The 25,547-nt window shown below is 34.4% G+C and overlaps 1 protein-coding gene across 1 annotated transcript; it reads right to left on the bottom strand.

The window, feature by feature from the left end:
• Positions 1-13,525: 13,525 nt before the first annotated feature.
• On the bottom strand, positions 13,526-25,424 carry LOC140982096 (uncharacterized). Its single transcript, XM_073448510.1, has 5 exons — positions 25,232-25,424; positions 21,001-22,566; positions 19,326-19,461; positions 18,520-18,714; positions 13,526-13,709 (listed from the first exon to the last, which is right to left on the bottom strand). The coding sequence occupies exons 1-5, from the start codon at positions 25,422-25,424 to the stop codon at positions 13,526-13,528; spliced, it is 2,274 nt and encodes a 757-aa protein (XP_073304611.1).
• Positions 25,425-25,547: the final 123 nt, after the last annotated feature.

Raw genomic sequence — 25,547 nt, 5'->3', positions numbered from 1 at the left:
CTTTCACCAACTTTAGCCATCTTCGCTGCCTCATATTCAACTCTTTTGTGTGAATAAGTATTTCAAACTTTTATGGTTGATGAAAATCTTGCACTTTTCCCCATATAAGTAATGTCTCCAAATCTTCAGTGCAAATACCACTGCTGCAAGCTCAAGATCATGAGTGGGGTAATTTTTCTCGTGAACCTTCTTCTGTCTCGACGCATAGGCTATAACTCGGTCATTTTGCATCAGAACTGCACCCAAGCCAAGTTTCGAAGCGTCGGTATACATAACATATTCTCCTTGCCTTGATGGCATCGATAATACTGGCGCTGAAATCAGAGCTTGCTTCAACTTGTTAAAACTATCTTGGCACTCGGATCTCCATAAAAACTTTGCGTTCTTCTTTGTCAAGACTGTCATGGGTACTGCAATAGATGAGAATTCTTGAATAAACTTCTGATAATAGCCAGCTAGTCCCAAGAAGCTACGGATCTCGGTTACGCTCTTCGGTACTGGCCACTCTTTCACTGCCTCCACTCTACTCGGATCAACCTCCACTCCATCTCTAGAAATGATGTGGCCTAAGAACGCCACTCTATCAAACCAAAACTAACACTTGATGAATTTTGCATATAATTTTCTATCTTGCAGTACTTGCAGTGCTGTCCTCAAATGCTTCCTATGCTCCTCTTTGCCTTTCGAGTAGATCAGAATATCATCAATAAAAACGATCACGAATTGATCTAGATACGGCTGAAATACGCGATTCATGATATCCATGAAGATCGCTGGCACGTTGGTCAGACCGAATGGCAATACCAAAAATTCATAATGCCCATAACGAGTTTTGAACGCTGTCTTATGAACATCAGCCTATTTCACTTTCAACTGATGATATCCAGAACAAAGATCTATCTTTGAGAATATCGATGCTCCTTGTAATTGATCAAATAGGTCTTTAATTCTTGGTAGAGGATATTTATTCTCGATGGTGACCCTATTCAGCTCTCTATAGTCGATGCAAAGTTACATACTACCATCCTTCTTCTTTACAAACAATACTGACGCGCCTCATGGAGAACAACTAGGGCGAATGAAGCCCTTGTCGAATAATTCTTGGATTTGATCTTATAATTCTTTCATTTCAGCGGGCGCTAGAATGTAGGGTGCTTTAGAAATGGGTACAGTGCCCGACATCAACTCAATAGAAAATTCCACCTCACGATCAGGTGGAATGCCAGAGACGTCCTCAGGAAAGAAGCTAGAAAATTTTTTGACAATGTCAACATCCTCTAGCCTCTCACTGTTGGGAACATGTGCTGAAGTGACACATGCTAGATAAGCTTGGCATCCCCTCTTAATAAGCTTCCTTGCACACATACATGAGATAATGTGTGGCATTTGCTTATTCCTTGCTGCCTCAAATATAAAAGACTTTCCATTAGGCGGCCGAATAGACACTGTCCTCTGCCAGAAATCTATCGAAGCTCCATTTGATGTCAGCCAATCCATTCCAAGTATAATGTCAAATTCAGGAATCGGAAGTACGATAAGATCTACCCGAACCACATCTTTTTGTAAACAAAGCTCCAGATTCTTCACAATACTCGTAGTGACCATTTGATCACCGGAAGGAATAGAAACTTTGAAATCCAATCCCATATCCTCAGGTATAATGTTCAGTCGGTTAACGAAAGTCTCGGATGTGAAAGAGTGTGTAGCTCTCAAATCCAGCAATGTATAGGTAGCTACACCTAGAATGAATATCCTTCCTGCGATGAATATGCTGTTAATTTCTTTCGTGTTGAAGCTTAAGAAGATTTCTATCATTATTTTCCCAAAATTCTTAAAACTTAGTGATTGGACACTATTAATTCTTGGAAAAATTGCATTTTTAACACTTCAATTTTTCGGAATTTACATTTTAGTCCCCACAAATTTCGAAATTTGCTATTTTGGCCCCTTAAATTTTTGGAAATTTTGATTTTTGGTCCTTAACCTTTCAGAAATTGCATCATCGGTCCTTAAATGTTTTGGAAATTACAATTTAGCCCCTTAAAATTTGGTTAATTTCAATTTAGTCCTTTAAATTTTCAAAGATTACGATTTGATTCTTCAATTTTCAGAAATTGCCAAACATACCCAAAGTTTTGATTTCTCTCAATTTTAGGCCTCAAAATTTTCATTTGGGAATAATTACCTTCTTTACATAGTTAAAGCGCAAAATTCAAGTCCAAATTCCTATGGTTTCCATTGTCTTTTCTTAATTCCAACTAAGGTAGATTATGCAACCTAATTTCCAGTAGGTTATTCTTAAATCCCAAATCAATTCTAATAACCAATTTAACATTTCATGCAATAAAGACAATATAAAAACGTTAAATAACTAGGTTACTGGTGATAAAGTTCGTGTCTGGCTCCTCCTCAACTTCTTCAGCATGCATAACATAAGCTCTTCCCACTGTTGGTTCTTTCTTCTTCGGGCAATCAGCAGCCTTGTGCCCTTCCTCCTTGCATATAAAACACTTGTATGTCCCCCATATGAACTTGCCAAGATGTATGTGATTGCATTCCTTGCATAGGGGCCTTTCAGCAGGTTTTGGCGCTCCAAGTTGTGGTGGTTTTGGTGGTCCTAGCTTCTTTAATTGTCCTTGGGGCTTTTGCTGCCCTTGAGGTCTAGGAGGTCCCATATATGGCTTTTTATTTGGCTGAGAATTCTGCTGGTGTTGCTATCTTTTGCGCTGCACCTCAAAATCAATATCTTTCAATGCTTGCTCAACTTGATATGCATAGGTAGTGGCGGTAGCATAATCCACTGGACGCATCATTATCACATCACGACGGATGGTAGGTCGAAGACCATCCATAAAGTGCCTCATCTTCTCAGCAGCGTCTCTAGCAATGAGGGGCACAAAATGACAACCCCTCTCAAACTTCCTCTCAAATTCAGCCACAGCCGTGTTCTTCTGACAGAGACTCATAAACTCCCTCTTCAATCGCCTTCGAACGTCAGCAGTGAAGTACTTCTCATAGAAAATTTCCTCGAATCGAACCCATGTAAGCGTAGCCAAGTCAATCCCAAGCTTTGCACGTTCTCACCAGAGGGAAGCATCAACTCTAAACATGTATGTAGCACACCTCACTCGGTCAGCATCTCTCATATTCAAATAACGGAAATGAATCTCGAGAGATCGAATCCAACCCTCAGCAGCAAAAGGGTGGGTCGGTAGTGCCAGAAAACTCCCTCGGACCGAGCCTCAGAAACTGATCATAAATATGATGCTGTGGTCTAGGATCATGCTGAAACTGCTACTCAAAAAAGCGTGTCATGCCCTCTAGTGGGCGGATAGCAGCATCTCCATTAGGAGGCGGGGGTGCATTCTCTTGACGATCTTCAGTATTTTCGGGTTGATTATCAGTATTAGGTGCATGTCTAAGAGGCATTATATCTAAATGTTTTCTAAATTATAAACGTAACCAACATGCATTTAAATATAAGGTCTCTAATCATGCAGCGTATATATTTGATTTATCCTTAAGCTTTAAACATGAATATCATTAAACATGCATCTTAAACAAATAAATCTTGCTATCATGCAGATACTAAGCATGAAATCATATAAAGCATTTAAACTTACAAATTTGAGGCTTGATGACTGAGCTTTCCGGAACTGTCGGTGGCACAAACCTTTGTAGGAACATTGCTCTGATACCAAGTGAAACGTCCACTATTCGTTTATCTTAAAAAATAATAGAATTTTTTTTACTAATCTAATAGTTTCGGCCGATACATATATATATGTATACTTTAAAATACTTTGACACCATTCTAAAATAAAACAATCAACTATATTTGAAAATTCAAAGGAAAATGTTCAAAACATAAAATCGGCAAACGTTAACAACCTAACTTAACAATATTTCAAGATAAGACTAACTCTAACAACCTCTCAATAACCACTCAAAAAGCATTATAAAAGTCGTAAAAATCTTTATCATAAACTTAAATGAAAATCATAATCATAATGCGAAAAATCTAGTGCTGGTATTCGGGTTGTGTGCACCTTCAGTCCAGCAAGATCAACCATCGAAACCTCTATCAACATTAAAATCATGCTCACGTGCACCCATCACACCTAGTGAGTCTAATGACTCAGCAAACCATAATCTTGATAACGAGTAATATGTATATAATCGCCTGCAATAGTGAAAATACTTTTACTTAAAATATTTTTTCATGAACATGCATTAACATAAACATTTTTCCTTTCATCATTTCATATCATATATCATTTCATCATAAACATTTTCCTTTTAATCATAAGCATATACGATTTCCTTTTATTGAATTCAGCTCGTTAATTGTGACTTTCGTTTCATCATAAGGTCAATGGATCCATCTACATATAACCACAGAACTGGGCGGCGGGGACATCAACGACACTCTCACCCATCAACTGAGCCTTGGCCTATCATCTTCATAAGGAAATACGATGGTCAGGCTCCCTCTAGGGCCTTCTCCCATAAGTGGGCTTCCTCTGGGGCCTTCTCCAGTATATGGGCTTCCTCTGGGGCTTTTTCCCTCGCGATATCCCCAATCATATCATCATAATAGTCACAATTACTTCACTTCCTCTAACATTTCATATTTTAATCACTTATAAAAATCACGCATATAAATATCATTTTTCTTTTTAAACCAAGCATGCAACATATCTTTTAACTTTAAAATGTTATCATAAAATTCCATAAATATTTAAAATAATCATATTAATATATATTACAGCATTCAGAGCACTGTCATGACGTTTAATATTTTTCAGGTGTAAAATGACTGTTTTACCCCTGGACGTAAAATTTATCGATTTCGACTTTTTCTTACTTTCGTTGACACTAGACCATCTCAAATAATTATTTAAGCTTAAATAAATTTTTTGATATTTTTATTTAGCTTAAATTCTAGGCTTTTGATTTTATTTCGTAATTAATAATTCTTGGAGCATTTTAATTCTGAATTAATTCAAACTTCAATATTTTCTTTCTAAATTTTAAACATAGACTTTTTATACCTAAAATAACTTCGTGAACCATGATTCGACCCCCGTGGACCATGGTTTGACCCTTAGAGTTTAAAACCCTAAAAACTGAACCATCCCTAGCAAACCCTCGAGCCATCTCAAGTTTCCTTCGAGCCGAGCCCAAGCCACCCCAAGCCAAGCCCTTCCCAGACAGGTTTTGGACCCTACTGACCAGCCATGACCCCTTGAACCAACCCCTAGCCCGCTTAAACCTCCTGCACGAAGACAAGAAGCCGCGCGAGTGCTTTCCCTTGTGCCTATGGACTCTAACTCGACAAAGCCCCTTCGCCCGAGCCACCACTGGAGCCTTCACCCTCACGACCCTCACTAGACCACCCTCATGCCTATCCTAGCACAGCCCTGACCACCCTGGCCGAGCCACGATCCCTGCGCACAGCTGCACTCTCGGCTTGCATGGGAGGAGTTCTATCACGCAAGGACTCTTTGCTAGCCGCTGTGCACGAGTCCTAGCATGGTTAGGACTCTTCCTCACCCTCACCCACGCCTGACCCAAGCCCTGGTCCTGCCCTGGACGAGCCGTTCGTTGGTGTACATCTTAGCCGAATCCTGTGAACCAACATGCACCAATTTCGTTCCAGCTTGTTCTAGTTTCGTGTGCTTCCTTAACCGTGCATCGTGTGGCCCTAAAATCCATGTAAAAATATCCCTCTATGATGCTTTAACATGGCAGCCCCTTCACGCAAATATATATCAATTAATCATATTTCAACGCATAAAAACGAAAATAATCAAAATTTGAACATTTTTTTTCAAGAAAACACAATTCAACACAATATTATGATGTGATAGATGAGAAAAGAAAGGTTTATGGCGTGCATTTGCGTATTTTACGCACGAAAATTACGTTGAGATGCGAAGAACGGTGACGAAGAACCTTGGCTGAATTTCCTTTGCAAAAACCGATGCCTTGCCTTGAAGATTTTTGTGTGTGCCGTGTGTTATGATGATGGGAGAGAGTTTGTGTGGTTTAGGGGAAGGGGGCGTGCATAAATAATTAATGGGGTCGGTTTATGGGCTTAAATTTTTGTTGTTAATAAAACATGTGTGCAAGCTAGGGTCCATTAGTCTAGTATAATAGGCCCAATAAGCTCATTAGTCCATATTTAAAATATTTCGTTTAGGAAAGTTTGTGAAAATATTAGCCGAGTTCTCGAAAATTCATATTTTAGTCGAAAATCGAATACTGTTAAAATTTATGTCTCGGCGTATAAAATCACCTCAAAACTCCTTAATCTGAAAAATATCATAAAACATCAACCTTATTTTAAATAACTAAAAACAAATATTTAATTAAAAATATTTTCAATTTTTCAACCCTCGGTCTCCGTTCCTCGATTGCATCTCGAATAAATTTTAAAAATACAGTTTACAAGCATTTGTGTAGAAAACTACTTCATAACCTTATAAACATATCAAACATAATTAATTAGGCAATTAAAATCATTTAATTAGTTATTTCTCATTTTTCCTATATTCGAATGCAATTGGGTTTACATCATTTTAAATTTCGGACCTTACAGCTTGAATATTTTCGAAGGATTGAACTTGTTCAACATCAGATACATTTGAATTATTCGTTTCAGTAGAAGGATGATGCTGGATATAATCCTTGACCGTATCTTTCTTGTTTACCATCATATTCTTGCCAAAATCCCCAAACTTCTTGTTCAACATAATATCCAATGTTGGTTGTGTAAGAATTTATAAATATATATATGGGTTAATGGTAATGGGTCTCCGTGCGACCCGACCCGACCCGACCCGACCCGACCCGACCCGACCCGAAGAATTCAAATTGGTAATTTGAATTTATTAGAGGGAGTAGTTATATTTCTAGATAACTTCCCTAATCTTACTCCAATACAGGAACTATTAATACAAAAAATAAGAAAAGATAGAGCTGTGACTTGTTCTTCGAAAAAATATTGCAACAAATATATCACTATTATTTGAGCATTTGTATTGTGAAAACTTGATTCCTTTCCATTCGTGATCGATATCGGACCGTCGCAAAATATAGTCATCTCCAGAACAAAGGTTAGTAAATCAACTACAAAGATCCTAAATCAAAATATGAATTATACGATATTCGAGTTAGATTTTTCATCATTGGTATCAGAGCCATGTGCTAGTTGATATTCTAACTTGTTTTATGCATTTCGGTAATGTTTTATGTCCGTTCAATATTAATTCCAGAACTTCATATGCATGTAAAATTTATTCTCGAAAATAAATATATATGAATTAAGGAAAAATGAGAATGAAGAAACAAACTTTGCTATTCGTTCCGGAGCTCTTTGAACTTTATCTGCTCCCCGGAGGATACTTAGAGTGTGTTTTATTCTTTGCCATATCTTCAACATGATGCAATAGTTGGACTATTGAAAGATTCTCTAAATGGATGTTGAAAGAGCATAATCGATGATATACTTAACCAAAGGGGATCAATGATCTACCTTAATGAGTTGAAGTCATCATTGATTAAGAGATGGGAGAAAGAGGTTGAACGTGAGATGAAGAAGACATTATCTTTACAGATAAATTTGGGAGTTCGTCTTTTGAAGTTCGCTCCATCGGATAGGCTCTCGAAGGGAATGAACAAAATGATATCCCGCATGTGTAAAAATAAAAAGAAATTAGATTTTCTTTAGAAAGATGACTTGTTATTATGTATGTTTATTTCAATGTTTTTTATATGAGCATGTTATGTGACATATGTAATGTAATGTGTGTTTTATCTATGTTTAAATAGAAGCATGTATTGTAAACTTTGATGTTAGTTTATTTTAATACATATTTATCTACATATGTTTATTTGGAATTTATTGAGATATTCCAAATTAAATGAAAGTTTTTAGGTTGAAGATTTTCAGTTATTCTCACCTATAATCAATTGATATTTTTTGTTACTTAGAAATTAAATTTATGATGATGCAACATTATGATTGTAGATGATGATTGAGAACTTAGCGAACTTTCGAGTTTATCCCTTATGTTAAATCATTAAAGATGCTAATTTTAAGTACAAAACTAGAAGTGTACATTTAATTAGCATTAACATGTGTTATCACTTCTAAAATATACAGACCATGACATCAAAATCTATCATTGCTGATCTCAACGAGGGTGACAAACTGAATGGTGACAAATATGACACTTGGCGCCATACGATTGGGTATGTGCTTGATGAGCAAGATGCCTTAGAGGGTGTCAACCAAGTCATGCAAGATCCCGGTGTGGGTAACACTGCTCAGCAGAGGAGGGATCAAGAAGATTACCAGGCATGGAAAAAGAAAGATTCCACTGTTCGTGCAATACTGGTTAGCTCTGTGAGTGATGATCTCATCCATGAATGTGAGCAACATCCTAGTGCTCATGACATTTGGGTGTACCTAAGGGAGAAATATGGAGGTATTACTGTCACCCGTCTGAGGCAATGACTATCAAGTTTGACACTTACAAGAAACAGGCTAATCACAACATCAAACAAAATTAGAGAACTATGTCAAACATGATACGTGAATTGACTTCAGCTGGTCATATCCTCTCTTATGAGCAACAAGTTCAAGCTTTGATCCGATCTCTTCCTGAAAAGTGGGTGCATCTGAAAGTCAATCTGACTCACAATGATAGCATTAAGACTTTTTCTGATGCTACTCGCCATGTTGAACTTGATGATGAGCGGCTTGGTGCCGCTAAGTCCATAACAAGTGTTTTTGTGGCTGAATCTAGTTCCAAGAAAGCTTCGGGCTTTAAACGTTTTAAAAACTTGAAGAAAAGAGGAAGGGGAAGAATGTTGTGGAAGGGTTAAGAAGAACAACTTCAAGCCAAACCAAAAGAATAAGTGTAAGAGGTTTGGGAAAAAGAAAGATAAAAGCAAAATGAAGTGCTACAATTGCCAAGAATTTGGTCATTTCGCTAGTGAGTGCCCTGAGACAAAAAAAAGTAGCACTTACTTACGTTTTTGTGAGTACTATATGTGTCTCTAGTACTGTTTTATTAACTGAATCTTATCCTATGTAGATTGTAGACTCAGGAGCAACAGACCATGTAACTAGAGATCGTGAAGCGTTTGAGATTTTCGTCGAGCTCCTTGTGGCACGAGATGGATATATGTAGGAAATAATGCAAAAGTTGAAGTCAGAGGCATTGGTACTTGCAAACTAGAGTTGCATTGTGGTCGGACTCTTATCTTACGTGATGTCCTCTATGCACCAGATATTCGACGAAATCTAGTATCTGTTGTTGTTCTTCTAAGACTAGGATTTGTTTGAACTTTAATAGTAATCTTGTTCGTATCTACTATGGCAATATGTATTGTGGTTGTGGACATCTTAAGAATGGTTTTATCGTGTCGGATTGTGATAGACAAATGTTTAGCTATTATGCTGATCGTTGTGTTTCGTTAAATGTTTGTTCATCTAGTAATACAAATGTGAATGCTTACACTTGGCATGCTAGACTAGGTCACAGTGGGAAAGACATGATGAATCGACTAATCAAAGCAGAAATTTTAGGTTCTCAGTCTACACTTGATTTGTTGGATTGTGAACACTTTCTTGCTGGTAAAATGACACGAAAACCATTTGGAAAAACCAATAGGGCAAAATTTCCATTGCAATTGATTCATTCAGACATATGTGGTCTAATGAATGTGAAGGCTAGACATGGAGCTTCTTACTTCATTACATTTATAGATGATTTCACTCGTTATGGTCATGTCTATTTGATTTCACATAAATCTGAAGCATTGGAATGTTTTAGACGTTATGCAAATGAAGTAGAAAATCAAATGGATAAGGCAATAAAGACCTTGAGAACTGACAAAGGCCGTGAATATCTGTTTGATCAATTCAAGGATGTATGTAATGAAAAAGGAATAATTAGACAATTGACCATTCCTTATACACCTTAGCAAAATGGTGTTGCTAAAAGAAGGAATAGAACATTGTTAGACATGACAAGGTCCATGATGGCGCAAGCTAATTTGCCTATTTCCTTTTGGGGAGATGCTTTATTAATTGCGGCCTATATACTAAACAAGGTGCTTTCAAAATTAGTTCCTTCCACGCCATATGAACTATGGACTTGTTAACCAGATCTAAGTAACCTTATACCTTGGGGATCAGCTGCATATATTTATGACTCAACAAGTAAATATGGAAAGTTGGGTCCTCGAGGAAAGAAATGTGTTTTTGTTAGATAATCTGAGCATTCTAAGGGTTACGTGTTCATGGTGAACAAGAAGATGGAAGCATTACTGAGATTGAATCACGAAATGTAAAATTTCTGGAGAATGACTTTCCTAAGAAAGGTGAAATAAAGAAGAATGAACCTTTATTTGAGTTATCTAATTCAGATAATGAGTTGTTGCCATATGATTCATCAAAAGCTCAAGTAGATGACTTATTGTTTGATTCCAACTGGAGAAATCCTGATAACAATGATTCATTTGATCCGAGTGGGATTAATTCCAATGGGAACAATCATGATCACAATGGTTCATATGATCCTATTGGAAGAAATCCTGATCATTTTGATTCATCTGATCCCCAACTTCGAAAGAGTATAAGAATATATGCCCAAACGTCACTATGAGATTGAAGGGCATGCTTATGTCATATCTTTAGTAGATGATGAAGAGCCTAAAAACATAGATGAGGCTCTATCTTGTCCTTCAAGGGACAAATAGATGAATGCAATGGAAGAATAAATGGACTCAATGAAATCAAACCAAGTTTGGGAACTAGTTGAAATTCCAAAAGGACTTAAAGCTATTGGGAACAAATGGGTTCTAAAAATTAAACGAAAGTCTGATGAAACTATAGAGAGGTATAAGGCTCGACTAGTGGTAAAAGGTTACACTCAGCAAGAGGGTATTGATTACGAAGAAAACTTTTCACTAGTAGTGAGATTTACTTCTATTCGTTTATTATTGGACATAGTTGCTAATTTGGATTTAGAATTATATCAAATGGATGTAAAGACTGCTTTCCTCAATGGAAAACTTGAGGAAGAAATCTACATGGAACAACCAGTAGATTTCGTTATTAAAGGTCAAGAAAAAAAGGTTTGTGATATAGGTGGATTTTACATGTTTTTCATGTTATGTGATGTCTTATTGTGTTGCACATATCGTTTAGATTGCATGCATTTTATGGTATTTTGGCATATATTAAGTATTCTTGTTGCTCATATGTCTCGTGGTTGAAAATCCAGGCAATTGGTGAATAAACTCAAGAGAAGTGATCGAATTGCGGGACATCCGCCCGGGCGCCTGCAAGGTGTGGATAAAAGAAGACTTGCGCAAGCTATCCGCCCGAGCGCATATTTATGTCCGCCCGGGCGCTTCGATGAGAAAATAAAAGGAGATTTGAGAAAGACATCCGTCCAGGCGGAAACTTATGTCCGCCCGGGCGCAGTTGATTTTTTTGGAAAGATTCTTGACTGATTTCTTCTCTTATTTCTGAATGGGAGATGATATGGAAAGGGATTTTGGACGAATTGGAGAGGATTCAGACATTATTCAGCAGCCAAGGAGTCGGGAGAAGGAGAGAAAGCTTGGAGCAAGTGCTTGGATTGAAGATTTCGAGATTTCCGGGCACCGTTCTTCGCATTTTCTGCCACGACTAGTTTTTCTTACTTAAAATTTATCAGTTAAACTTTGTGTCATTTATTTTTACTATGAATTCGAGTAGATAATTTACACTATTTGTTGGATTTAAGGGGATCGTACCCCGAACCTTAATTTAATTAGTTCACGTGTTGATTGTTGATTTATTCTTGAATATCCCATTGTTTTTCATGAAGTTATTAAAGCGTATCTAACTTTAATAATCATATCATATCGCGAGTGAGTTAGAGAGAATAGCTTGTGATAGGAACGAGTAGCATAGTCCGTGGATCTACAATTTACATAGAAATATGAAATTGGAGCATGCAATTCACCTTTGATAAATAATTAAAGAAATTTAATTACTTCACTAAGTAGAATTAGTTTGGCATAGCTCGAGATTGCATGTCATTTGTTTAGGAAATCCTGCCAAAAGCGTAAATCATTGTCGAGCGAATTAAGTAAATAACGAGGAGTAGGTGAACCGAGATTCCCAACAAATTCATTTCTCATTGAAATTTAATTAATCGGTCTAGCTTATATATTTCAGCATTTAGTTCTTGAACTTGTCCATTGAGTTTTTATTTAATTTTAGTAGTCAAAAACAATCATTCGAATTTCGTTGCTTAAGATTTGATAACTGAAAATAATAATTGTAAAATACAATCTCCAGTGGAACGATACTCGTACTCTCGTACATCATACTATTACTTGACATTGTGCACTTGCGATTATTTCGAGCTTGGATATTATAAATTTTTATTACGAATTTTACAGTGCAAGTTTTGCTCGATCAAGTTTTTGGCGCCGTTGCTAGAGACTGTTAATCCACAATTTTATTTTCAGTTATTTAATTTAGCATTCTTTATTTTGTTTTGTTTGACACGTTCAATTTCTTTGCTTATATCCTTTTTGGTGCATGCCAAGATCTCTAGAGTCTGAATTAGAGATAGTCAACCCCGAGATTGAAAGAACCCTAGGCAGACGAAGACAACAACAGCGGCTTAGAGACATGATGAACAAGAACGAGCGTGAAGACGAGAAGCATGAAGATCTAAGAGTCGAGGAACCAAGGCGCATACCCATGTTGGAGTACGCACAACCTTCGCTTGATGGAGCACGTCCAAGCATAGTGCGACCAACCGTCAGGGCGAATCAGTTTGAGATCAAACCAGCTATAATTCAGATGATCCAGAACACTGTACAATTTGGGAGATCTGCATTAGATGACCCAAACACGCACATCGCAGATTTTCTTGAAATTTGCGATACTTTTAAATTTAATGTAGTTTCTCATGATGCTGTTAGGTTGCGTTTATTTCCTTTCTCCTTACGTGACAAAGCTAAAGCATGGTTAAATTGTTTGCCTGTAGGTTCGATCACCACATTGGAGGACATGGCGAAAGCATTTCTTATTAAATATTTTCCTCCATCTAATACCATGAAGCTACGGGCAGATATCACCACATTTGCTCAATTCGAGCAAGAGTCTTTATATGAGGCATGCGAGCGTTTCAAAGATCTATTGCGGAGATCCCACATCATGAATTGCCACTTGGGTTAGTCGTTCAAACATTTTATTATGGCTTGCTTACTCCTAATCGTACTATGATAGATGCTGCTGCTTGTGGAAACCTATTGAGAAAGACTGTCGAAGAAAGATATTAGTTATTGGAGAAAATAACTGCTAGCAGCTATCATCCTCAATCTGAAAGGAACAACCAGCGGAGAAGTGCAGGAGTTCACCAGGTAACTGACTTTTCTTCTATTACTGCGCAACTTGTTGTCTTGAACATGAAATTGGACAGCTTGAGTAAGGGTGGCACGACTATGCGTCTTCAAGAGATATTCTATGATAAGTGTGGAGGTGAACACTTTGCGAATGACTGTCAAGATGGCAATCCCTTCTATGTGCAAAATGAGGCACCGGTGAATCAAGTGAGAGTCCAAAACCGTCCAAGGAGTAATCCGTATTCAAACAAATATAATCCTGGATGGAGGCAACATCCCAACTTCTCATGTAGTGGTCAAAACAGTCAGAATAGACCACAGGGAGGACAGCCGTATGGAAAACAACCGATGTAAAGATCAGACCCTCCTAGAGAAGAAAAGTCCAATTTGGAGCAGTTGATGTCTAAGTTCATCTCATCTACAGAAACTAGACTCCAAAACCAAGATGCATCTATAAAGGGGCTAGAGAATCTGATTGGACAATTAGCGAAGATTATAGCAAGTAGAGAGCCATGCACCTTGCCAAGCAACACCGAGACTAATCCTAAAGAGCAAGTGAATGCTGTTGTCACTTTGATTGTTGAACTCCTAAGAGCAGGTTGTCCACAAGTAGTATAATTCAGTGAGTCCGATATCGTATCCACAGGGAAGCTAAGGTAATTACAAGTCCACTACAATGTCTTTTTGTTTTGTTTTTGTTTTTGTTTCTTTTTAATTTTAATTGTTTGAATCTTTAATGGTTAAATTTTAATTGTTCAAATTTTAATTTAAGTAGTTGAGATTAAAGGATCCACTCTTTGTATTTTAATAAAGTTAACATAAACGAAAAATATTGAAATCTACTTAATAAAATGGTTCCAATATATTAAATAATCATATTTATATTATGTTATAAATTATTATCTTATAAGTATATAATATATACCAAAACTTATAAATGTGGTCAAGTATTTATTGTGCTATATATATTTGTAAACACTAAATCAAGGTTCCCACTTTAAATGGTTGGTAAAACCAAACAAACATTTAAATGGTACCAATAAATTAATACTATGATATATTCATATATAATAAATCAAGGAATCCAAGTTAAATGGTTGGTAAAACCAAACTAACATTTAAATGGTTCCAAGAATTTAGTATAACATATAGCAACAATAAATCAAAACTCCCACTTATAAGTAGGGTATAAAAATGCTTAAAGAAATAAATATAACATAAACAATAAATAATGATTAAATAATATAAAACATAGATTCTTACCTTTTAATAACCTTATTATCATGCCAAGAGTTTCACCTTATCATCTCAACTTTAGGAAGTTAGCTATTCATTATTCAAAGTGTAAAACTTTGAATATGAAATTAACATGCTAATTGTATTTAAATGAAGAAATAAAGGAAAAATATAGAGAGAAATATTATGAACTCAAAGGTTTGTTCATAGAATGAGGGATATCTCAATACATTACAATGCACCCCTATTTATAGCCAAATTTGGGGAGACAACCACAAATAAAATATTATTTTTTTACACATAAGTCTTCATTGGTGTTCCAAGATATTATATTATATTACACATCACTTTTGAAAATCTTCTTCTCCGAATTTGCTTCTTCACATAAAAAGAAACATGTGGATAATTGAGTTGTCTAGTTGTGGTATTTTTTTCAAACCATTTGACCAAGTAATTTGAGAGATATGGTCAAAATACTAGAGCATGGTAAAACTGCCACTCCTTTGGTAACTTTATTTGTTGCTTAATTTGATCCCAATTGTGAGAGGATTTTTATCTCATGCTTGTCAACAATATTGTAGATATTATAATCAACTTTCTACAGGTCCAAGAATCATCTTAATCCCATTTGCAACGCCAAGTTTATTCTTGTTTTATCGAACCTGTAAAAAATAGTAAAAACTTGTAATTACACAACAACTTATATTTTATACAATTTATTATAAAACATATAATATTTAAACATTTAATAAAACAAAAACTATATAATTATATTATAAAACATTTAATTAATGTACAATTTTTATGTTTATCACACCTCCCAACCAGCTTATTGCTAGTCCCTAGCAATTTAAGCGTTAATAGCAATACAAAACATATTGATTAATTTAAATAGAAATGTAATCAAAACTATCTAAGTGTTTAAATTAAATTTGAAAACTGTCAAAGTTATATCAAGATCATCATAATTATAATTTATGAAATAATTTGAGATGATCAATTCAAAGCTTATTTCAGGTAGTTAAATGTACACGGCCTTCAGAAATTCCTAGTAAGAGTCTCAACTCCATATCCTCACAGGTTAATAAATGTTTCAATTTATGGCAACGATTTCTCTCATGGAGTTGGAATACAGATAAATGCTCAGAAAAATGGTTTACAGAATGCAGACAGACAAACGAGCCAAACTAATCAAAAGATAGAAAATCCATTGATTCAAAATCTAGTTGTTCTTATTATATATTTTTTCCTGATTTTTTTTTTTTATTATAACATCATGGAATCAGACTAAGTTTATGCTTCTTGACCACATATTTATTTAATTTGTACAATAAATTTCTCTCTTTCTTTTTTTTTTTTTTTTGGAGAGATATATGGGTCGTAGCATATAACTTAAAAATTACATAGATCTTCAATATCTTTCTTTTTGTATTTTTCTCCTTTTTTTTTCAGGAAATATCATTTTTTTTTCAAAATAAGAACTCAAGATCTAAACAATAGATAGTCTCTCTCATGATCAATAAAGGCTCGAAAGCTGTTTTCTCAGTCCTCTCCACTCACTCACAAAATATGTGTGAGTTTAAAATTTTAGGCACTCTTATAAGGTATATCTTGGGCCATATACTTTAATACCTGATTTTATCACAATGGTTAATCACTCAAAAAGATTTCATAAATCATATTTTTATATTGATCAGAATATTAAAATTGACTTTTTTTTTCAAATAAAAATTTAAACATTCTTAAATAGATTAATGCATGTTCTAATTTAAATCTTTCAAACATGTAATGTATGACATTTTTGCAAAAATTACTAAGATACAAACAATAAACATGATTTTATTTTAAAATAATATATATATATTTTTTTTTTTATTTTTAATTATTTTTATAAGTTTGTTCTCCCTTAATCAGAATATGACATTATCCCTAATGTCAAAATAACTATTAATAAAGAGTACATAATGAAAGAGATATCACCTGGAATTTTATTGAAGATAACAAACTGAAACAAACGCAAACCAATCCACGACTTTTGAATCAATGATCCAACTTCCTTTTCTTATTGCTTGATTGCGACCAATTGATCTTTGTTATCATCGGATCAGGCTTATGAACAAAAGCTTCCAAATCATCAATTAATTGGTCGGCAGTCGAAGCACAGATGAGCATCCGTCGTGAATTTTCTGAAATGAAATTCTGTTCCACAGCTTTATCAAGAAATGTCAACAAACTGTCATAATAATTATTGATATTCAACAAGCCCACAGGTTTATTATGGATATTAAGTTGTGCACAAGAAACAGTGTGAAAAATTTCTTCTAATGTACCAAAACTACCTGGTAGTGCGATAAAAACATCAGAATTTTCAATCATTTGAGTGATTCTTTCATACATAGAAAAAACTTTTAATTCCTCCCCAATCGTAACACCTGTAATATTTCCTTCAGCTAAAGCTGTAGGAATAATACCCAAAACCTGACTACCTCCAAGATGAGCAGATGTTGAAACAGATCTCATTAACCCAATATTACCTCCCCCATATACCAAGTGAATTTTTCTCTCAGCCAATATCTTTCCAAGATTATTCGCTGCTTCTACAAACACTTCATTTTTTCCAGGACTCGACCCACAAAATCACAAATATTTTTCAATGATTGTGCAGAGGTTCCAGATATGTTTTTTTTTACTTTCTTCTTTTTTTTTTTCTGCGAAAATAGAGAGAAAGATGAGAGATTTTTTAGGGGTAATATGTTATCAGGACAAAACTATGGGTCACAGTTGTAAACACAATAAACAGTAAAAACAATAATGACACACATGCATGTAAACAGTAGTGTGATTGTGGCTCGCAATTTTCCTCTGGTTTTACGTCTAGAAACGGCTTCAACGCCTTCTATGAGTCGAGGATATGCTTCCCATCCAATTTTCTTATAAATTGGCAAAGAGGGTCTTTTTTAGTCGGATTCTCAAGACTATGACGCTCATCTTGGAATTGTTTCCATACACGAAGAAGTTCAATATGCACATGTCCACTAGAATGCGTCTCAAGATTCAATAAGATGTTATCTAAAGACTCCTTACTCAGCCCATTTTTAATTAAACTAATTTTATCTTCTCTGTTATTTGAAACACATCCCAAAGATCTGCATCGTTTGTCACAAGTCCATCTTGCACACTTATGACAAACCTCTAAACTTTTGGCCCTTCGTTTTTTCGCATACGTGCTTTTTCCTAATCCAGGCAAATACCGAATGAACAATGATTGTGGAAGTTCTCCTCCTAATCGGACATTAGCTTCTATTACAAGACAAATATCTTCTGGAATCTTTTTTGTATTAGCAATCTCAATCTTTCACACCTTCCTGCATAAATTTTTCTTAGAACATTTTCAGAAACAGAGGGAAAATATTTACAAATTTTTGAGAGAATTTCATGCATTTTGAAAAAAAAAAGAAATGATTTTTTTTTAATTTTTGTATCAGCAATTATGGGAAACTGATTAAACTGACTATGAGAGTCACGGAGTACCGTTATCCGTCATTTAACCGGGAAAATAAAAAGATTAAGGAAACCTGAAATAAAAACAAACAAAATTAAATGCAACACAAAAAAAATCAAGGATCTGAAAGAGAAATAAACTCTTCTTGAAAAATTTCATTTCCTAAAAATGGTTTAAGCCTTTGTCCATTTACTTTAAAAACATCACCATTTTTAGGATTTTCAATATCCACAGCTCCACAAGTATACACATGCTTTACAACATATGGGCCTGTCCATCTTGATNATTTTCTAAGAATTGTTTTATCATGAAATGATTTGATTTTTGCTTTATAAATCCTTGAATTCTCATACGCGTCATTTCTGAGTTCATCAAGTTCATTAAGTTGCAATTTACGCAATTTGTTGGCATCATCCATGCTTGAATTTAAAGTTTTGATCGCCCAATAAGCTTTATGTTCCAATTCCACAGGCAAATGACAATGTTTTCCGTAAACCAACCTATAGGAAGACATATTCAATGATGTTTTAAAAGCTGTTCGATATGCCCAAAGTGCATCATTAAGTCGCAGAGACCAATATTTTCTATTTGAGTTAACAGTTTTTTCAAAAATTTGCTTTATCTCCCTATTAGCTAATTCAACTTGTCCATTTTTTTGAGTATGATAAGGAGTAGTTACTTTGTGAGTAATACCATATTTTTTCATTAATGAAGCAAATGGTTTATTAACAAAGTGAGTTCTCCCATCACTTATCATGGCTCGAGGAATTTCAAATCTACTAAAAATATTTTCTTTTAAAAATTTGATGACGATTTTATGATCATTTGTTCGACATGGAATTGCCTCTATCCATTTGAAAACATAATCAACTGCAACTAAAATATACAAGTATCCAAACGACGGTGGAAAAAGTCCCATAAAATCTATTCCCCAACAATCAAAGATTTCAATTTCAATGATAGGATTCAAAGGCATCATGTTCTTTTTGAAATCGCACCCAATTTTTGACAATTTTCACTGATCTTGCAGATTTCGTGGGTGTCTTTAAAAAAAGTGGGCCAATAAAATTTACACTGCAGGATTTTTGCAGCTGTTTTCTTTGAAGAAAAATGTCCCCCGCATGCTTCTGAATGACAAAATTTAATGACACTACTTACCTCATTGTCGGGTATGCAACGTCGAAAAATTTGATCCGGACAATACTTGAACAGATACGGATAATCCCAATAAAAGTTTTTTACCTCATTCAAAAATTTTCTTTTATCTTGAGAACTCCATTGCGGTGGCATTTTTCCTGTCACAAGAAAATTTACTATGTTAGCAAACCAAGGTATAGTAGTAACTGAAAATAGATGTTCATCAGGAAAATTATCGTTAATTGGTGTCATTTCACAAGATGATCCTGTTACTAGTCTTGATAAATTATCGGCTACGACATTCTCGGTTCCTTTTTTATCTTTGATCACAATGTCAAATTCTTGGAGCAACAAAATCCATCGTATCAGTCGTGGCTTTGCATCCTGTTTGGTCAACAAATATCTAATAACAGAATGATCAGTAAACACAATAGTCGTTGATCCAATCAAATAAGAACGAAATTTATCTAATGCAAATATTACAGCAAGTAGTTCTTTTTCAGTTGTGGAGTAATTCATTTGAGCATTGTTTAAAGTTCTACTTGCATAATATATCACATAAGGCTTACCGTTTCTTCTTTGACCCAATACTGCATCGACTGCATAATCACTCGCATCGCACATGATTTCAAATGGTAAAGACCAATCAGGAGGTTGCATGATAGGAGCTGATGTTAAATGTCGAATGATTTTATCAAAAGCATTTTGACATTCTTGAGTCCACTCAAATGCAGTGTCTTTTGTTAAGAGGTTACAAATGGGTTTAGAGATTAAACTAAAGTCCTTTATAAACATTCTATAAAATCCAGCATGTCCCAAAAATGAGTGAATTTCTTTAATGGTTTTTGGAGGGGGTAAATTGGCAATGACATCAACTTTTGCTTTATCAACTTCAATTCCATGAGATGACACGACATGTCCCAAAACAATTCCAGAAGTAATCATGTAATGACATTTTTCCCAATTTAAAATAAGACCTTTTTCTTCGCATTTGTTAAAAACTTTTTCCAAATTTTCAAGACAATTATCAAATGTATTCCCAAAGACAGTTAAATCATCCATGAAAATTTCCAAACAATTTTCAACCATGTCGCAAAAAATGCTTAGCATACATCTTTGAAATGTTACTAGGGCATTGCATAATCCAAATGGCATCCTTCTAAATGCAAATGTTCCAAAAGGACATGTGAATGTAGTTTTATCTTGATCTTCGAGTGCAATCGGAATTTGATAATAACCTGAATATCCATCAAGAAAACAGTAGTATGGATGACCTGCTACTCTTTCTAAAATTTGATCCAAAAATGGTAATGGAAAATGATCTTTTCTAGTGGCGTCATTTAATTTTCTATAATCAATACACATCCGCCAACTAGATGGGTCTCGAATTGTTAACAATTCACCTTTTTCATTTTTTATCACTGTGATGCCAGATTTTTTCGGAACTACTTGTGTTGGGCTTACCTACTTACTATTAGAAATAGGGTAGATAATCCAAACATCAAGTAGTTTGAGAACTTCAGTTTTCATAACATCTTTCATGTGTGGATTTAATCTCCTTTGTGGTTGTTGAGATGTTTTTGCATTTTCTTTTAAGTGAATTTTGTGAGTGCAAATTAGTGGATTAATGCCCTTGAGATCTTTTAGTGTACAACCAATTGCATTTTTATGTCTTTTAAGCATATCAACTAATTTACCTTCTTCATCACTTGCTAGTTTGGAAGAAATTACCACCGGATATGTTTCATCTTCTCCAAGAAATGCATACTTCAATTCTTCTGGCAAGGATTTTAACTCCAATATGGGTGGTTCGTCTTTGTTCTCATATTTTGCATCAAATTCTTTCTCTGATCCTGGTAACGAGTGATACCTGATAAAATCATCAAGATCAATTTCAATATTTTCTTTAACAGTTTCAATTGAACAAATATCTAATTGATCACGAGTACTCCCTTCTTGAATGTTTTCTTCCACAAGAGTTTCAATAAGATTTTCATCTTCACTTTCATCTCCTTTGTCATGTGGTTGCTTACAAAGATTAAACACATTAAGCTCCAAGGTCATGTTACCAAATGACAACTTCATTATTCCATTCCTGCAATTTATAAGAGCATTAGAAGTTGCTAAAAATGGACGACCTAAAATTACAGGAATTGCATTACAAGCTTCGATAGGTTGTGTATCTAAAACTATGAAATCGACAGGATATACAAAGTTATCAACTTGGACCAACACGTCTTCTACCATACCTCTTGGCACTTTAACAGATCTATCAGCAAGTAAAAGTGTTACCGAAGTAGGTTTTAACTCGCCTAGATTGAGTTCTTGATAAACTGAATATGGAAGTAAATTCACACTAGCTCCAAGGTCAAGCAAGGCTTTTTTAATCTTTCGTTCTCCAATAATACAAGAAATAGTAGGACAACCAGGGTCTTTGTATTTCAAAGCATTATTATTTTGAATGATTGCACTTACTTGTTCGGCTAAAAATGCTTTCTTTTTCACATTCAATTTTCTTTTCACAGTGCACAAGTCTTTCAAAAATTTGGCATATGATGGTACCTGTTTTATTGCATCTAATAAAGGAATATTAACTTTTACTTGTTTAAAAATATCATATATATCAGAATTCAAATTTGATTTTTTTGTATTTTTCAATGCATGAGGGAATGGTGGTGACACTGTCTGTTGAACCTCCTCTTCGCAAGTTATGGGTTCCACTTCCTTACCCTTTGGAGTTGATTTATCATCATCTTCACAAGGTTCAAGAATGGATTTTTCCACAACCTTACCACTTCGAAGGGTAATAACAGATTTTACCTGATCCATCGGTTGAGTTCCAGAAGTTCCAGTTTGTGAATGATGATCCTTGGGATTAGGCAGAGGTTGTGAAGGAAATTTACCTTTTTCATGAACATTAAGTGCAGATGCAAATTTAGCAAGAGTATCTTTCAAATCTGTCATGGTTTGAGCAGTTTGAGTATTGATAGACTCTTGCTTTGCAATGAAAGAATTCAATATATCTTCCAAATTCCTTTTAGGTGGAGGAACATAAGGTGCATAATTTTGAAAATTTTGTTGATTTTGGAAATGTGGTTGTGAAAATTGTGCAGCATTATCATTCCTCCAACTAAAATTTGGATGATTTCGCCAACCTGGATTGTAACTTTGAGAAAATGGTTCAAAATTTGGCCTTTTGAGATTGTTTAAAACATTGGCTTGTTCATGGAGACATTCTTTAAAAGAAGGCAAAGTGGGACAATCTTTTGTAGAATGATCACTTGTATCACAGATGTGACATGCAATTTCTTGAACAGATTTTAATTGACCATTCTTTTTCAATTCAAGTGCCTCAACTTTTCTTGCCAAAGAGGTAAATCTAGCTTGAAGATCATGTTCATCTTTGAGAGTGTACATACCTCCACCAGATGTAGGAGATTGAATCTTGTTTGATGGTTCGATTGTACCTATAGTGTCCCAATTTTGAGCATTTTCAGCTAATGAATCGAGATACTCAATTGCCTCATTTGGATCTTTATCTTCAAATGTTCCATTACACATAAATTCAACCATTTGCCTATCTTTAGGTGTTAAGCCTTCATAAAATTGAGAAACAACTCTCCAAATTTCAAAACCATGATGTGGACAAAGATTAAGCAATTCTTTATATCTATCCCAACACTGATAAAAAGTTTCTCCTTGTTTTTGAGTGAAAGTGATGATTTGCCTTTTGAAAGAATTTGTTCTATGAGATGGAAAAAACTTTTTCAAAAATTGTTGTTGCAATTCATCCCAAGTTCGAATGGATCCCGATCTAAGATTTTGTAGCCAAGTTTTAGCTTTATCTTTTAAAGAAAAAGGAAAAAGCTTAAGTCGAATGGTGTTCATGTTGCAATTTAGATCATTATATGTGTTGCACACTTCTTCAAACTCTCGTAAATGCATGTATGGATTTTCAGAATCTAAGCCATGAAAATTGGGTAAAAGTTGGATAATACCAGGCTTAAAATTGAAATGAGATGCATCGGGGGGAAAAACTAGACATGAAGGTGCACTAGTACGTATAGGATTCATGTGATCTCTAAGTGTTCTTCGTCTATCATGATCATGTTGAGACTGAATTTCATCATCATTTTCTTGGATGAGTTCTTCTGCCATGTTTTGTAAAAATAAAGGGTTATTTCGAATGAGTCAACCACTAAGTGTACGTGACCAAATGCTCATGCAAATGCAAATGCAAATGCAAATGCAAAAGAATAAAAACACACAAAAGCAATAAAAATTCAAATAAAGAAAAATAAACTATAAACAAAATTAAATAGACTTGAAATTAAATTATACTTCCCCGGCAACGGCGCCAAAAACTTGTTGTCACTTTGATTGTTGCACTCCCAAGAGCAGGTTGTCCACAAGTAGTATAATTCGGTGAGTCCGATATCGTATCCACAGGGAAGCTAAGGTAATTACAAGTCCACTACAATGTCTTTTTGTTTTGTTTTTGTTTTTGTTTCTTTTTAATTTTAATTGTTTGAATCTTTAATGGGTAAATTTTAATTGTTCAAATTTTAATTTAAGTAGTTGAGATTAAAGGATCCACTCTTGGTATTTTAATAAAGTTAACATTAACGAACAATATTGAAATCCACTTAATAAAATGGTTCCAATATATTAAATAATCATATTTATATTATGTTATAAATTATTATCTTATAAGTATATAATATATACCAAAACTTATAAATGTGGTCAAGTATTTATTGTGCTATATATATTTGTAAACACTAAATCAAGGTTCCCACTTTAAATGGTTGGTAAAACCAAACAAACATTTAAATGGTACCAATAAATTAATACTATGATATATTCATATATAATAAATCAAGGAATCCAAGTTAAATGGTTGGTAAAACCAAACTAACATTTAAATGGTTCCAAGAATTTAATATTATAATATATTTATATATAATAAATCAAGGCATCCACTTTAAATGGTTGGTAATACCAAACTAACATTTAAATGGTTCCAAGAATTTAGTGTAACATATAGCAACAATAAATCAAAACTCCCACTTATAAGTAGGGTATAAAAATGCTTAAAGAAATAAATATAACATAAACAATAAATAATGATTAAATAATATAAAACATAGATTCTTACCTTTTAATAACCTTATTATCATGCCAAGAGTTTCACCTTATCATCTCAACTTTAGGAAGTTAGCTATTCATTATTCAAAGTGTAAAACTTTGAATATGAAATTAACATGCTAATTGTATTTAAATGAAGAAATAAAGGAAAAATATAGAGAGAAATATTATGAACTCAAAGGTTTGTTCATAGAATGAGGGATATCTCAATACATTACAATGCACCCCTATTTATAGCCAAATTTGGGGAGACAACCACAAATAAAATATTATTTTTTTACACATAAGTCTTCATTGGTGTTCCAAGATATTATATTATATTACACATCACTTTTGAAAATCTTCTTCTCCGAATTTGCTTCTTTTCATAAAAAAAAACATGTGGATAATTGAGTTGTCTAGTTGTGGTATTTTTTTCAAACCATTTGACCAAGTAATTTGAGATATATGGTCAAAATACTAGAGCATGGTAAAACAGCCACTCCTTTGGTAACTTTATTTGTTGCTTAATTTGATCCCAATTGTGAGAGGATTTTTATCTCATGCTTGTCAACAATATTGTAGATATTATAATCAACTTTCTACAGGTCCAAGAATCATCTTAATCCCATTTGCAACGCCAAGTTTATTCTTGTTTTATCGAACCTGTAAAAAATAGTAAAAACTTGTAATTACACAACAACTTATATTTTATACAATTTATTATAAAACATATAATATTTAAGCATTTAATAAAATAAAAACTATATATTTATATTATAAAACATTTAATTAATGTACAATTTTTATGTTTATCAAATGCCATTGAGTTAAGGAGTGAGAAAACTTTAGAGCCAAGAGAGGGAGCGGCTGACACGTCCACATGTAAGTCTTCTAACTCTACACCCACACCTAATGCACAATCTAAAATTGTCATCCCTCCACCTTTCCCTGCAGCATTGAAAAAAGCAAAATTGGATGCGCAATTCGACATCTTAGATAATAAGAGGAAGTTGGAGGATCACATGACGAGAAACTTGACGGAGAACTGATCTGCGATTGTGCAAAACAAAATCCCACCAAAACTCTAGGATCCAGGGAGTTTTTCTATTCCTTG

Source organism: Primulina huaijiensis, chromosome 8, assembly GCF_012295235.1.
Source record: "Primulina huaijiensis isolate GDHJ02 chromosome 8, ASM1229523v2, whole genome shotgun sequence".
NCBI lineage: Eukaryota > Viridiplantae > Streptophyta > Magnoliopsida > Lamiales > Gesneriaceae > Primulina > Primulina huaijiensis.
This window is presented reverse-complemented; position numbering and strand designations above follow the sequence as displayed.

Bases quoted from the DNA above. Each gene is read 5' to 3' on its own strand.
- LOC140982096 (XM_073448510.1), bottom strand. From the start codon at position 25,424: ATGTCGAATTGCGCATCCAATTTTGCTTTTTTCAATGCTGCAGGGAAA. The intron at 22,567-25,231 runs GTACATTAATTA...ATTCTACAAAAG, and splicing joins ATTTGATAAACATAAAAATT to ATTGTCCCACTTTGCCTTCT. The intron at 19,462-21,000 runs GTAAATTAGTTG...TTCTTGTGACAG, and splicing joins ACTAGCAAGTGATGAAGAAG to GAAAAATGCCACCGCAATGG.